Raw genomic sequence first — 15,799 nt, 5'->3', positions numbered from 1 at the left:
GAGAGGAAGGGGTTGATGTTTGTGTACAGGCTAGTCATACTGCCGCAGTAGCATTTGTGCACTTATTTAGTGTAATTTAGGGTTATAGTACGTAGGCCTATCTGGATATGTCTGGAATTGAGTTAAAGTGTGTCCTATTAGTCCCAATTTCCTAGTTAAATAAAGGTTACATTTAAAAATATAGATATATTATCCATGCCTCAAAATGATACAAAGAAAGTCGTAAACATGCCTGTTTCGTGGTTAAGGAAAGCACACAAGGAAACAATAAAGAAATGACATGAATTCAGAACATTGGCAGTGGCACGTTGCCAATAAATGTTGTTACTGGCTTTCTGAACCGAGAGCACCGCTGGGGCAACGTGATAGAGAAGCATAGGAGAGCCCCGTGCAGTCAGGACACCGCCCTACTCAACCAATGAATGCATTCGCTGGGCGTGGTATATTTTGCTAGAGCAGGGTCGGAGTCAGTTGAGGACCAATCAATGCAACACATGGGAGCAGACAAGGGGCGTTATCACGTGTGCTTTTGCGTGTTCCCTCCCAGTCCTGCAAATACAATGTGCGGTTTTGTTCAGTGTGTGTATTTCTTGTCTTGCAGCCGGTCGACACTGGACCAGGTCGCTAAAGATGTCATTTCGGGTTTCTGCTATTTTTTTAAAATAATTGTAAACCTACTGAATACACCGTGGAAGACGTTTCAATAGTGTTTGCCTCGGAAAGTATTTTCTCTTCATGGAATAAGGTGAGAATGTCAACTCTGATCAAGAACTAACTATGGTTTCGTTAACGTTAGCTAGCTATTCGGTTGTAGTAGCTAACAGTTATCTATTTATTTTACTAGGCAAGTTAGTTAAGAATATATTATTATATACAATGACGCCATACCCCGGCCAAACCCTAAAGACGCTGGGCCAATTGGGGCTCCCAGTCACGGCCGGTTGTGATACAGACTGGAATCGAACCAGGGTCTGTAGTGACGCCTGGGTCTGGAACCAGGGTCTGTAGTGAGATGCAGTGCCTTAGACTGCTGCGTCACTCGGGAGCCCCAGAATCTAGCTAGCAGTTATCTAGCTAACGTCACATGTTTATGTTTTTTAATGATCAAGTTATCAGCACTGACATTAGCAAGTGAAGCATTGTTGTGGCATGGCAAGAGCGTAAAGCCATGCTTTTTTTGTGTGTGTGTGAATCTAGTTAGCTAGATACAGTTTAATATTAATTGGTCAGTTCGTGTTTCGTACAAGACCCATCTTTTACCAGGCTTGTGTCAGGCAGAATAAATCCATGAGCTCATTCGAGACCTAGTCTAGTAGAGGCACGTTGCCTTCACTGTCGTCAACAATAATATCCCACAGCGGTGTCATCCTGTTAGTTACAGTAACCCTCAAGACATGCCAGATAGGGAAATGGACTACAAAGTCACTTTCTCTAGTATTTTGTTACCTGTTATTGTCAGTTAACGGTTCTTGACAGAGATTGTATTTTTTTGGTTCATGTCATATATATGGAGATCAAGTTCTTTGAGCCTGTCCATAGTTGGATACACATGACTTTAGGCAACTTGAAATCAAGCCATTTAGTTATGTACATATGTGATTTGAGTTAACTATTGCCTTTACAGTGATGGGGTTTTTAGTAATGTTGTCTATGTACTACTCAGTATTTACACAGATGTATGACTCATGATCTCATGTGACTCACCACTCATGATTGTGAATGATTTCTTCTAGCAGGTATCCTGCCAAACCATCTAGTGCACTGAGTGTGGACGCACGAGGAAGAGCAGACACGAGGAAGAGCAGACGGTCAAAGAAAGGCTTAGCCCCCTTCTCTTCAATTGGCCTGTCAGGTTCATAAGCTTTGACTTGACAAAAAACCTCAAGATCAATGAGATACAGTCCATACTTTGTACATATCTTCTCTCTCATTTTTGCTTTTCCAAGCCATGACGCAATCTAAGTTTAGTAGCCTCACCTAGTGGCAGGGTATCACAGCTCTGTTTTGACAGATACTTTTTGTCATACAGCAATAGTCAATCACTCATACTGCTTATTATGAGTGATGAGAATGCATACACCACTTCTGGAAATGACACTAGTGGAGTAAGTTTAGCAGAAGATGTGGTGGAAGGACAAGAGGCAGGCTCCCAGTCCCCTGAGTCTGGACTGAGTCAGACTGGCAGCTCCAATGGAAATGGAAAGAGGACTCGGTCTGGGGGCAAGTCCTCCCCCAAGTCCTCAAACTCTGATGACACCGATGCCCACTTGAGCGGGAACGACTCAGCCGAGAGAGAAGTGGAAGGTCACATGGGGCATGAGGCATCAACCTGCAGCAGCTCCCATAATGGGAAGGACTCTGCCATGGAGACAACCGAGAGCAAAAGGTAAAAAGTTTAACAGAATACATACGCCAAACACCACAACCATGTACAGATGGTAGCCGGTAGACACCGCTTATACTATTGTAATGAATGCTCAGCAGTGATAGTAACATCATGTTATTTTGGCTCGGTCAGCTCCAACTCCCACAGCACTTCCCCTCCCAACAGCTCTATGGTCTACAGCCTGCTGAGTGGCAGCTCAGAGCAGGACCACCCGTCCACCAGCGGCTGCAGCAGTGGCCAGCCGGCCCGGCTGCAGACCCAGAGAGAGCTACTCAAGGCCCTGAAGGAGCTGAAGATCCGCATGCCTGCAGACCACCGGACAAAAGGCCGCTCCAGCACTCTGGCCTCCCTGCAGTATGCTCTCAACTGTGTCAAACAAGTTAGAGGTAAGATACTACTTTTTGAGCCATGCCTTTTGCTACGTGTATACTGCAAGGCTTTAGCATGAAATAGCATGAATACTCTATCTATAATAGCTATTTATACTAATGTCTGTGTGTGTTTTTTTTAGCGAATCAGGAGTATTACCACCAGTGGAGTGTGGAGGAGAGCCACGGTTGCAGTCTGGACCTCTCAGCCTTCACCACAGAGGAACTGGACAACATCACCTCTGAATACACCCTCCAGAACACGGTAGGAACTAGAGAACAATGTTTGTCTACTAGAACCAGACTTCCAGGTCTTAAACCCAACCGGACATTGTTCTGACCTCTGTTTCTTCTCCTGTACAGGACACATTCTCTGTTGGAGTGTCCTTCCTCTCTGGGAAGGTGGTGTACATCTCCCCCCAGGCCTCTCCAATGCTGCGCACTAAACCTGAGCGCCTACAGGGGGCGCTCTTCTCTGAGCTGCTGGCCCCCCAGGACGTCAGCACTTTCTACAGCAGCACGGCTCCCTGCCGCCTGCCCCCCTGGGCCTCCTGTACTGGCTCCAGTAAGTTTCCACTAATTCAGCTCTGAATTCACATGGAAATGGATCATGGAACGAACTACAAAAATCTCTGAAACTGGAAACACTTATCTCCCTCACTAGCTTTAAGCACCAGCTGTCAGAGCAGCTCATAGATTACTGCACCTGTACATAGCCCATCTATAATTTAGCCCAAACAACTACCTCTTTACCTACTGTATTTATTTATTTTGCTCCTTTGCACCCCATTATTTCTATCTCTACTTTGCACCTTCTTCCACTGCAAACCAACCATTCCAGTGTTTTTTTACTTGCTATATTGTATTTACTTCACCACCATGGCCTTTTTATATTTTTATTTATTTATATATATATTTTGTTTGCCTTCACCTCCCTTATCTCACCTCACTTGCTCATATCGTAAATAGACTTATTTTTCACTGTATTATTGACTGTATGTTTGTTTTACTCCATGTGTAACTATGTGTTGTTGTATGTGCCGAACTGCTTTGCTTTATCTTGGCCAGGTCGCAATTGTAAATGAGAACGTGTTCTCAATTTGCCTACCTGGTTAAATAAAGGTGAAATAAAAAAATTAAAATAAATCATCACATTTGTGTATGTGATGTAAATATTGTTGTGGTGCTAATGTCTCCTCTCTATCTCCCTCAGTGACCTCCCCTGTGGACTGCACCCAGGAGAAATCCATGTTCTGCCGTATCAGTGGTGGGAGGGACAGCGAGGGGGAGGTGCGGTACTACCCCTTCCGTATGACCCCCTACCAGCTGACACTGCGGGACTCTGATATGTCCCAGCCACAGCCCTGCTGCCTGCTCATCGCTGAGAAGGTACACTCAGGATACGAAGCTCCCCGTATCCCAGCGGACAAGAGGATTTTCACCACCAGCCACACCCCCAGCTGTCTCTTTCAGGAAGTCGATGAAAGGGCTGTGCCGTTGCTAGGCTGGCTGTGCCGTTGCTAGGCTACCTGCCCCAGGACCTGGTTGGGACCCCTGTTCTCATGTACCTCCACCCTGATGACAGGCCTGTCATGGTGGCCATACACAAGAAGAGTGAGTACTCCTGTCCAACAGTCATGCCTTATACATTCTGTAAGGATTCATAAACCAGCAAATGACTGAATGATTATGCTTTTATACTCAATCAAAATTTTATCATATTTGGATCTCCGCTCAGTTCTCCAGTCAGCGGGCCAGCCCTTTGAACACTCGCCCCTTCGTATGTGTGCCCGGAACGGGGAGTATCTCACCATAGATACCAGCTGGTCCTCCTTCGTTAACCCCTGGAGCCGCAAAGTGGCCTTCATCGTTGGTCGACACAAAGTCAGAACGTGAGTAGTTGACCTCTCTGCTACGTCAATGACCTTCACAACCTTGCAATAGCCACATTTGAACTGCTCTGTAACCTATTTGTGTAGCTATCAAGCCGTGTCTTGTTCTAAACCCTATTCCCCTGTCCTTCTCCCCTCATCTATAGGAGTCCCCTGAACGAGGATGTGTTCACGCCTACTGTGGAGGTGGAGGTGCGGGCCATGTCTCCAGAGATCCCCAGGCTCAGTGAGCAGATCCACCGCGTGCTGGTGCAGCCTGTCCACAGTGGTGGCTCCCAGGGTTACTGCAGCTCCCACGGATCCCACCCACAGAGGCCCAGCCCGGGCTCCTCGTCAGGCAGCAACAGCCCCTCCACCAAGGAGCTCATCCTGAAGACCATCCAGAGACCAGTGAGTACTAACACAATCATAATCTCACGCATGTTTTTGTTGTCTATTTGATCAGGTAACGAGATTTGAACAGGGTCATTTTAGTTTGTAATGTTTGTAACTAGGCCTAATTCTCCCCTATCTCTGTTCCACAGCAGCAGATGACATTCCAGCAGATGTGTAAGGACGTCCACATGGTGAAGACCAATGGTCAACAGGTCTTCACCAAGTCCCGCAACCGCCCAGCACTCCGCAAACACGCCAGCACTGGTAAACACCTGGAATTATAAAAAAAATAATGAGTTTGTTTCATGATTTTGTTCTATAAAATGTCCCAATTAGAAATGTATAGCATAGATAATAAGGTTCTTCTTCCTCTCAGGAGCCCTGGTGGTGCCAGAGAATTTAAACAAGGACTTGGGACCTATTGGAGCTCTGGGGCCAACTAAAACCCTGGCCTCAGTGCAGTCAAGGAAAGACCCGTCAGCCAACTACTCCTACCAGCAGATCAACTGTCTGGACAGCATCGTACGCTACCTGGAGAGCTGCAACGTCCCCAACACAGTGAAGAGGAAGTGTGGCTCCTCCTCCTGCACCACGTCATCAACGTCAGACGATGACAAGCAGAGGGAGTTGCCTGGAACAGCTAAAGGTACACAATACAGATCATATTGAAACACCTTAAATTATGTTTTTTTTCTCGATACCCTTTTTTATGCTCTGCATGTATTTTTGACGTCTTAACTTTGTGTTTCCTTACAGATCTCGGAGGCCCCCAGGGTAATGAAGGGTCTAAAGGGGGGCCACAGATGAGCCCTCTGGCGCTGCACTGCAAGGCTGAGAGTGTGGTCTCTGTCACGTCCCAATGCAGCTTCAGCAGCACCATTGTCCACGTAGGCGACAAGAAGCCCCCAGAGTCAGGTAGGTCACATCCCTTTATTGTCCGACTGTTTGTTTACCTCTCTTCTTTGCCTCCGTCTCTTCTCGCTCATCTCTGATGTATTGTCAACCTTATTTCCTGCAGATATAGTAATGATGGAGGAGACACCAGCCACCCCCACTCTCACCGTCACCTCTCCAGCCACTAACAACGCCATCACAATGGCAGTGACCCCCTGGCCGCTGCCCTTGCCCAGCCCGGCACCACCCAGCCCTGCCCTGCCCGAGAGGGACGGCCGCAGGTCAGCTGGATGCTCAGGCCGCCTGGGTCTGACCAAGGAGGTGCTGTCTGCCCACACCCAGCAGGAGGAACAGGTATTCCTGAGCCGCTTCAGAGACCTGGGACAGCTACGTGTGCTGGACCCCGGCCCTCCTTCTCTGAGAGGACACACCACCACACCCAAAGGTAAGACGGACACTTCAAGTGGAGATGTGGTTTCTATTATGACTGTGAAAGATAATATGAATGAGAGTCCATAGTTTTTCCATGCAGCTCACCCCTGTGTTCTCTCTCTCTCTCTCTCTCTGTCTCTGTCTCTGTCTCTGTCTCTGTCTCTGTCTCTGTCTTTCTGTCTCAGGAGTGCGCAGCTCGAAGGACTACCCAGCAGGTGGTCATGGACGGAGGAGGGGCCGCGGGGGAAAGAGGCTGAAGCACCAGCAGGAGGGCTCCCAGCGTGTGATGAACGGTAGTTTCAGGAGGGAAGGGCAGGGGCCCCAAGGCCTCACATTCCCCATGGGTCAACCCCTGATGATGCAGGGACCCCTGACCTCGTCCTCTTCCTGGCCCACCTCTGTGGCCTCTGAGGCCAGTCTCCCTCCTGCCGTGGCCCAGTACCCTCCCGGAGTCCTGCCCTTCTTCCCACTCTACCCCAGCGTGCAACAACAAGTCCTGGCCCACACCGGAGTGAACCCCAATGCCATGCAGATGGGCTACCCCAGCCCCCAGCCAGGCTTCCAGTACCCCATGCATGCCAACCAGATGCCCATGCCGATGGCTCCCCCAATGATGGTTGTTCTGCCCAACTACATGTTCCCTCAACTCAACGGAGGTTTACCACAGCTCAATACCGCCATGCCTCAGTATAACACATCCATACCGCACCTTTGCCCCTGTATCCCTGGTATGGCACAACTTAACCAAGCACTACCGCAGTTCAAACAGACTATCCTACTACCACAACTCAATCCTGGATTGGCTCAGTTCAACCCCGCTATGACGCAGATGAATGGCATGCCTTGTGTTAGTCCCGTCCTAGCTCAACTCAACCCGTCACAGGTCAAACCTACTTTGTCGATGATCCCCCAACACTGTTACGATCCCAGCCCAGCATTACCTTTCCCAAATCCAATTCCGATTCCCGGGCTTCCCGGCTTTGCCTTACCCGAGATGGATCCCACCTTTGTCCAACGCGACAACTCCCGTTCCAGCACCCCTCAGTCCACGTGCCAAGCCCCCCTGGAGGGGACAGACTCGCCCCTCTTCCAGTCCCGATGCTCCTCCCCCCTCAACCTGCTACAGCTGGAGGAGTTGCCAGGCAACCGCCAGGAGGGCATGTCGACAGGGGCGCAGCAGACATTGCCCCCACCTGGCTCGGTATCTCAGTTCGGAGGTCAAGGTTCTGTTAAGCGAAGCATGAAGAGTGACGCCAGAGAGGACGATAACGTGAGTTTTAAACTGCAATCCATTTAGAAAATATAATTACCAAAAGGTTAATTTGAGGAGTTCTAGTCATTAACCCCTGTCTCTTCTGTGTTCTCTTCCTCCAGGATGATGCTGATGACCAGGACGCAATGTCCACCTCCAGTGACCTGCTAGACCTACTGTTGCAGGAGGACGCCTGCTCAGGCACCGGCTCGGCCGCCTCTGCCTCCGGGTCCTCAGGCTCTGGCTCTAATGGATGCAGCACCTCAGGGAGTGGCACAAGTGAGTTTAACACCTCCCAGATTATTCTTGTTAGCGCTGTGATTGGTAAAGGATGTTTGTATATAGTGACTGATATGTCATGATACGAACTGAACATGTTCCTTTTTCAACCACAGGAAGCAGCAACACCAGCAAATACTTTGGCAGCGTTGACTCGTCGGAGAACGACCATTCCCATAAGCAGGCACCAGGGGGGGCTGAAGAGGCCCAGCTCATGAAATATGTCCTTCAGGACCCTATCTGGCTCCTTATGGCCAACACAGATGACAAGGTTATGATGACCTACCAAATGCCCACCAGGTAAGAATTCATATGGTCACTGCACTACACTGTTGTCATGGCAATTGTAGTCATGATTAAAATGAAATGCTATTTATTGTAGTTGTATTTATGTATGATGATGTAGTATATTTATATATTATTTATTCATACAGACTATGAAAAAAAGAACTGCCTGCTCACCGTTCTGCTACTAATACCACCTTTTACAGACTATGGCATATCTATGGACATGTGAAAGAGTGTCGGTGTGTGTGTGATTTTAAAGGGACAAGGAGACTGTTCTAAGGGAGGATGGTATGATACTGAGGGCGATGCAGAAACAGCAGCCGCGCTTCACTGAGGAGCAGAAGAGAGAGCTGATCCAGGTCCACCCCTGGATGGGCACCGGACGCCTGCCACAGGCCATCAACAGCCCTGTAAGTCAGCACACAGACACATACTGGAGACCGTAGCTACAACTCCGCCTCTCTCAGACTGGAACGATTCACAGGAATCAGTATAGATGACAGTGGAGATTAATTTAAAAAAATACTTGTGAAGAATGGGTTTATTCAACTCTTGTCCCTCTGCATGTGTTTAGACTTGTACAGGGTGCGGTTCTCCTCCCACTACCTCCGCCCCCCGGCCCCTTAATGTGGAGCTGCAGGACATGGATCTAACAGGGGTCCTCCAGCTACAGGAAGAGACCCCGGTTACCATGGCAACAGACACACATGACACCTCCATCCCACCACCACAAGCACCCCAGACAGAGACTAAGGGGGGCGAGGGTGAGCAGGAAGGAGACGGTAAGGACACCAGAGTGAAAGAGTTGGAGGTGTCGTCATCATCCGGAACAGAGAAAGGGGACTCTGGCTGTAAACGGCAACCGAGGAGTTCTATATGGCCAATGACTCTAAAACACAATGCATTGGGACAACCGGGAGCCAAGGTCACTGTTAATGTGTTGTGTTTGAACAAAGAAGTGAACATGGATAAGGAGTCAAAGAATACCTGATCCTGTTTAAATACATAGAGAATGTAGCTCAATATATATGGAATCTAAGGTGTAAATATTTAAGTGTAAAATTGAAAGAGAACCCCTTAGTAAATATTTATTGGAATGTTTGGTGCCTGGTTCCCTGTCTAAGGAGGACTGAAGACATGTTCCATTTGTAATTCACTGCTTTGGGATTTTTCTCCCCTATAGTGACACTTTGATAGTTTTACAAGTTATTGTGTGTATCAACGCAATATAATTTTTGTCCAATGTCCATATTGGAAAATGATGTCAAATCTATTGTGAAAACCATTAAATCGCAAATTCATTTAGAAAAATATATTTGGTAGAATACTTCATTCAACTATTTTCTAAGTCATTTCTGATATTGTACCATCAACCAAGAGCTGACACTACAGTTTTCTGTGGGCTGTAATGTTCTGAATGGTTCATTTCTTTTATAATGTAATTGTACACCACAATCGTTGTATAAATATGTAAAGTTTTAGCCATTGGGAAAACATCCTAACTATTTTTTTTAATCTCCAGAGAAATACACAAAATACATCAAGACCATGTTAAAAGAAATACCCTGTTTGAGTCGTTATGGGTATTTCTGGACATAAGGTATCTCAGATTTATCAGGAGCAGAGATTGGCATTCCCATGTTAACAACAGATGGAGCCAGTCTTGTTGATGAGAGAGAGGAGCAGGCCTTGATCATGCAGTTGGTCAAGGCCAATATGTTCTATCAACAGTTAGTCTGCCCCTTATTCCCTTTTTCATTACTGTAAATAAAAGGATTAGTCACTTATTACAACTCTTTGGGAGGATTTTGATATGTAATTAATATTAAAAAGTGAATTGTAATTTGGTTCTGGTTTCTTTTGTCCGTCTTCAAGAATTTGTGGTGTGTTTATATTCTTTCAGGTATGCAAAGGACATCAGTGTAGCTCTAGTCAAGTATTATTCCTTTACCTTCTCTGCCACCAGAGGTAGTGGGGACAGTTGGTTGAAGGCTATGTTCCATCCTGACTGATCATACAACATTACATTTCTGAAATTTGCTACGGTAGATTAGCTAGGTATTCGAACATATTGAAGTAATTTTAAATTGCCAGCACTGCCAGCCCGCTCATTAGGCCAGATCAGGTGGCCGCCTATGGTGGAAGATTGGTGAGGGCGGCATTTTCTGAGCTAAACTGGCCAAGACGGCACCAACAACATCAAATAAAACCGCACATAATTCTGCCCAAAAACAATGACAAATTCTCTAAACCAGTGGCATATGGGCTTTTTAAGTGAGCGCTGATATGCATTGCCCACTTTGTCAAAGGAAAATAAATATTTTGTTTGTCCATTCCCAGCATGTCTTTCACCCTGGATGTACTTTCTACATATGGTAGAAAGAGATACATATGTACTTTCTACATATGGTAGAAAGAGTATGTGGCATTTTCTGTAGCCTACAGGCTGGAGATAAAATGAATGCCAATGTATTGAGACGGACACTTTTTACACCTAAATGTTGACTTATCAAATAAAACGTTAACAAACAGCATATCCTAAAAACAGGAACGGTCAAAGTGAAATGGACAATACGGAACGAACCATCACAACTCTTGTCCAGGAGTTTCACCCCATTGTCATGATCAGTGGTTTCAAGTTTGTATCCGTAAGATCATAGCGAAAAAGAAAATACTTCTGCATTTCCAGCTGTGGGAGCACATAGCAAATAGGCACAAGATAACTCCTAAAAAGTTGGGTAGCTGATATTCGGAGCTTAAAAAGAGAAATTGTTTAGTCACAGGAATCAGGACTAATAAAGCCAATGCAACGGCCTGTTTTACAAATGGTGAGCCTACCATATGGATGGGCATTCATACCCTTATTAAAAAACTACAATATGCTGCAAATACTGCATCCAAAATACCACAGTCGACTGCAGTTACTGCACTTTTAGTGTAGTTTGAAAAGGACAATATTTTTCATAAGGGAGATTTTATTGCTGGCTGAGGTGGTATACTCCCCAGTAAGCACAAACCGGCGTCTTTAGGATGTCTTTTTTTGTCCTGTCCAGATGTCTTTGTTTGTCCTGTCCAGATGTCTTTTTTTGTCCTGTCCAGATGTCTTTTTTTGTCCTGTCCAGATGTCTTTTTTTGTCCTGTCCAGATGTCTTTTTTGCCCTGTCCAGATGTCTTTTTTTGTCCTGTCCAGATGTCTTTTTTTTGTGTGTTTTTGTGTTTTACATAGATGGGCATTCAATTTCAGGGAACACTGTAGGCTACACCTCAGTAAGCAGGGACCGACGCCAACGCCTTTTGGAATTCTTTTTTTGGTGCAGTCTGGACCGGCCTTGATTTCCACACCCACGGACATTGGTTTTTGGTACAGTCTGGACCAGCCAAACATAGACGTCTGTAAATAACATAATTTTCAACTTTCATTCAGAACCAAAAGTAAACCTGATTTCAATGTCTGGAAAATACATATTTTCAACCCCAGGAAAAAAAATATTTTCAACTTTCATTACTGTTTCCTGCCATCCGCCAAACAAAGATTAATTCGTCAGACTGGCAGATGGTGAAGCGTAATTCATCACTTCAGATAACACGTCCAGCCGACGCTTGGCATTGCGCATGGTGATCTTAGGCTTGTCTGCGGCTGCTCGGCCATGGAAACCCATTTCATGAAGCTCCCGACGAACAGTTCTTGTGCTGACGTTGCTTCCAGAAGCAGTTTGGAACTCGGTAGTGAGTGTTGCAACCGAGGACAGATGAGTTTTACGCGCTATGCGCTCCAGCACTTGGTGGTCCCGTTCTGTGAGCTTGTGTGGCTTACTAATTCGCGGCTGAGCCGTTGCTGCTCCTAGACGTTTCACTTCTCAATAACAGCACTTACAGTTGACCGGGGCAACTCGTGCAGGGAAGAAATTTAACGACTTGTTGGAAAGGTGGCATCCTATGACGGTGCCACGTTGAAAGTCACTGAGCTCTTCAGTAAGGCCATTCTACTGTCAATGTTTGTCTATGGAGATTGCATGGCGGTGTGCTCGAATTTTATACACCTGTCAGCAACGGGTGTGGCTGAAAAAGCCGAATCCACTAATTTGAAGGGGTGTCAACATACTTTTGTATATATAGTATATATCTCTATCCCGAAGTGCTCCACGTCTAAGTAATATTCAAAGTAGGGAATTAGTTAACAATCTGACCTAGTCTAACTTGTGATGAAGAATGCCTTAAGGCTGAACTATGGCCTTGAAAAATAACATTACATATCTTATTTATGATAGAGGACCTCCCTGGTCCTCCACATCTAGTAAGAGGGGACCCTCTCAGCAGGCCACAATCTAAGTCCTCAGTAGTATTGGCATGGGTCAAAACAATTCCTAGAATCTTCCCCTCTCAAAATCCACAGGTTAAGCGCAACAGGCAGCGTGACTTAGAGCAGATTAAATATCTGCTTGGGTCTTAGGTCAGATAAACCCAGTGTGGGTCTCAGCTGGTAGTAACAAACAGCCACAAAACCTTGACTCTTAAATCTAAGTCTGCATTCTCCCTTTCTGGATTTACAAAACGCTGTTCAAAGTGTGTCTGAACATTCCACTGTCTTTTCCGTGTGCAGGAAGTGACTGAGCACTGCTGGACACTGACCATGTGAGATGGGAGAGGAGGCAGAGGGACTCTCACTCTCACTCTCATTTCCACCCACGGACAGAGTCATGGCCAAATGGCTAGGGCATTGTGCAAGTCAACTGTACTTTCAACAGATGGGCTGCTGAACAGAGACTCAAATTACTATTTTGTTGTTAGCCTGGGAGCAGAGTTCTCTTAGAAAGCACGACCTGCATTCTAGAATGCACTCATGCTAACCTCTCTCTTTAAAACCACATTAAGCCTTTTATTTTCATAGTTGCTTGGTTTGCTATTATCTGATATAGAGTATGGATTTCCCCATGAGACCTGAGTTGGATGGAAACAAACGCCGGATATACTTTATTATATAACCATTTTGGGGAAAAAACTTCTGAGAGTCTCAAGTTCATACCTCCCTCATTGTTGCCAAGGTAGAAGATATATGATCCAAATCCGAACACAATACTTCCCAAAAGACGTGGCCTGTTGGCAGGTCACAGGGTTTACTTGACTGTTTATATTCATACTGTTCATCCTCATTCTCATAATTATGGCCACACTGTCTCTACTTCAGTGTCTTTTTACTGTTTCTCTGTGCCTTGGACATTTGTCTGAATAACCTGACTCACCCATTACTCAGTAGGTTCCTTTCATGTTTTTTTTTATTTTTTTTAAGTCTTTATTGCAAGAGCACACATTTGTGAGGCAGTTTATATTCGGTCTGTGCGTGTGCATGTGGTGGACACTGATCTTTTTTAAGCAGGAGCTTTGGAGTGAAACCACAATGAGAGAAGAGATGTTTTATGATTCGTCCGGGAACAGCAGTTGCCGTTTGTCACCCTCCTCACATGTGTTCACACTATTATTCTTCATGGAAGGCTATTGTCACTCCATTTCACACCTCCCTCACTGTTGTTCGGTTTGAGACATCTCTTATTGAATACAATTTCTTCTCCAATTAGTTGCAGAGATATTTTGCAACTCCAGACAGTGTGCATGCATGTCCACTACCGGTCAAATGTTTTAGAACACCTACTCTTTCAAGGGTTTTTCTTTATTTGTACTATTTGTACTATATATGAAATAACACATATGGAATCATGTATTAACCAAACATATGGAATCATGTAGTAACCAAAAAAGTGTTAAACAGATCAGAATATATTTTATATTTATAAAGTAGCCACCCTTTGCCTTGGGATTCTCTCAACCAGCTTCATGAGGTAGTCACCTGGAATGAATTTCAATTAACAGGTGTGCCTTCTTAAAAGTAAATTTGTGGAATTTCTTTCCTTCTTAATACATTTGAGCCAATCAGTTGTGTTGTGACAAGGTAGGGGGGTGTACAGAAGATAGCCATATTGGGTAAAAGACCAAACCCATATTATGGCAAGAACAGGTCAAGTAAGCAAAGAGAAACGACAGTCCATCATTACTTTAATCAACATGGAAAATGTCAAGATCTTTGAACATTTCTTCAAGTGCAGTCGCAAAAACCATCAAGCGCTATGATGAAACTGGCTCTCATGAGGACCGCCACAGGAATGGAAGACCCAGAGCTACCTCTGCTGCAGAGGATAAGTTCATTAGAGTTACCAGCCTCAAAAATTGCAGCCCAAATAAATGTCAACTATTCAGAGGAGACTATGTGAATCAAGCCTTCATGGTCGAATTGCGGCAAAGAAACCACTACTAAAGGACCAATAATAAGAAGAGACTTGCTTGGGCCAAGAAACACGAGCAATGGACATTAGACGGGTGGAAATTTGTCCTTTGGTCTGATGAGTCCAAAATGTAGATTTTTTGGTTCCAACCGCCGTGTCTTCGTGAGATGCGGTGTGGGTGAATGGATGATCTCCGCATGTATATTTCCCACCGTGAAGCATGGAGGAGGAGGTGTTATGGTGTGGGTGTGCTTTGCTAGTGACACTGTCTATGATTTATTTAGAATTCAAGGCACACTTAACCATTATGGCTACCACAGCACTCTGCAGCGATACGCCATCCCATCTGGTTTGGGATTAGTGGAACTATCATTTGTTTTTCAACAGGACAATGACCCAATACACCTCCAGGCTATGTAAGAGCCTGGAAGTAGAGTGATGGAGTGCTGCATCAGATGACCTGGCCTCCACAATCACCAGACCTCAACCCAATTGAGATGGTTTGGAATGAGTTGGACCGCAGTGAAGGAAAAGCAGCCAACAAGTGCTCAGCATATGTGGGAACTCCTTCCAGACTGTTGGAAAAGCATTCCAGGTGAAGCTGGTTTAGATAAGGCCAAGAGTGTGCAAAGCTGTCATCAAGGCAAAGGGTGGCTATTTGAAGAACCTCAAATATAAAATATTTTTTGATTAGTTTAACACTTTTTTGTTTACTACATGATTCCATGTGTGTTATTTCATAGTTTTCATGTCAAAACTATTATTGTACAATTTAGAAAATCTAAAAATAAAGAAAAACCCTTGAATGAGTAGATGTCTAAAACTTCTGACCGGTAGTGTATGTGAGTGTGCAGGGGGGATATCCGTCTCAAGCAGGAAGAAATAAATATGACTCAATCTCCATCATAAATACTTGCACTGCTGAGTATCTTCGGTTTTCAGTGGCATGTAAACTATCTAATTTTCCCTCCCCATTTTCTCCATCGGCTTAGTTAATTTCTCCTGGAATCTTCCAACTATCCACCCCTCCCTCCCTCCTCTACCACAGACCCATACTACCCATTTTGCCTTGCTGTCTCTCCTGCAGGAGGAATGTGTGTCTCGTGATGGACTGTTCTGGAGTCGTGGCAGAATCAGAGGCCTACACCCCTTGGACTCCAGCCAGGTGTTACGGTCACTCATGCTCCCCCGCTCTAGCAGCAGCAGTCCTCACACACAGACGCCATCCGCCCCCCAGCAGACTCACTCTGCACATCAGCACATTCCTGCTGTCTCAGCCTCTTATCAGAGATGTAGCTTAACACACAGCAGGCAGCAGACACTGACTGGGGAGTTCAAGGCAAGCTAATGAGCAGCCG

The 15,799-nt window shown here is 45.6% G+C and overlaps 1 protein-coding gene across 1 annotated transcript; it reads left to right on the top strand.

The window, feature by feature from the left end:
- The first annotated feature begins 515 nt into the window (after window positions 1-515).
- LOC129868864 (period circadian protein homolog 1-like) lies at window positions 516-10,009 on the top strand. The gene is given in 18 exon segments (XM_055943186.1): window positions 516-745; window positions 1,737-2,386; window positions 2,519-2,772; window positions 2,898-3,019; window positions 3,118-3,319; window positions 3,968-4,260; window positions 4,263-4,368; window positions 4,493-4,646; window positions 4,793-5,036; window positions 5,171-5,285; window positions 5,398-5,667; window positions 5,778-5,936; window positions 6,040-6,360; window positions 6,533-7,617; window positions 7,722-7,878; window positions 7,995-8,178; window positions 8,426-8,576; window positions 8,741-10,009. Coding segments are annotated over 17 exon segments (4,563 nt in total). The 5' UTR covers window positions 516-745; window positions 1,737-2,057; the 3' UTR covers window positions 9,158-10,009.
- Window positions 10,010-15,799: the final 5,790 nt, after the last annotated feature.

This window comes from Salvelinus fontinalis, chromosome 13 (assembly GCF_029448725.1).
Source record: "Salvelinus fontinalis isolate EN_2023a chromosome 13, ASM2944872v1, whole genome shotgun sequence".
NCBI classification, from domain to species: domain Eukaryota; kingdom Metazoa; phylum Chordata; class Actinopteri; order Salmoniformes; family Salmonidae; genus Salvelinus; species Salvelinus fontinalis.
The sequence above is the reverse complement of the archived record's forward strand: the minus strand, read 5'-3'. Positions and strand labels throughout refer to the sequence as shown.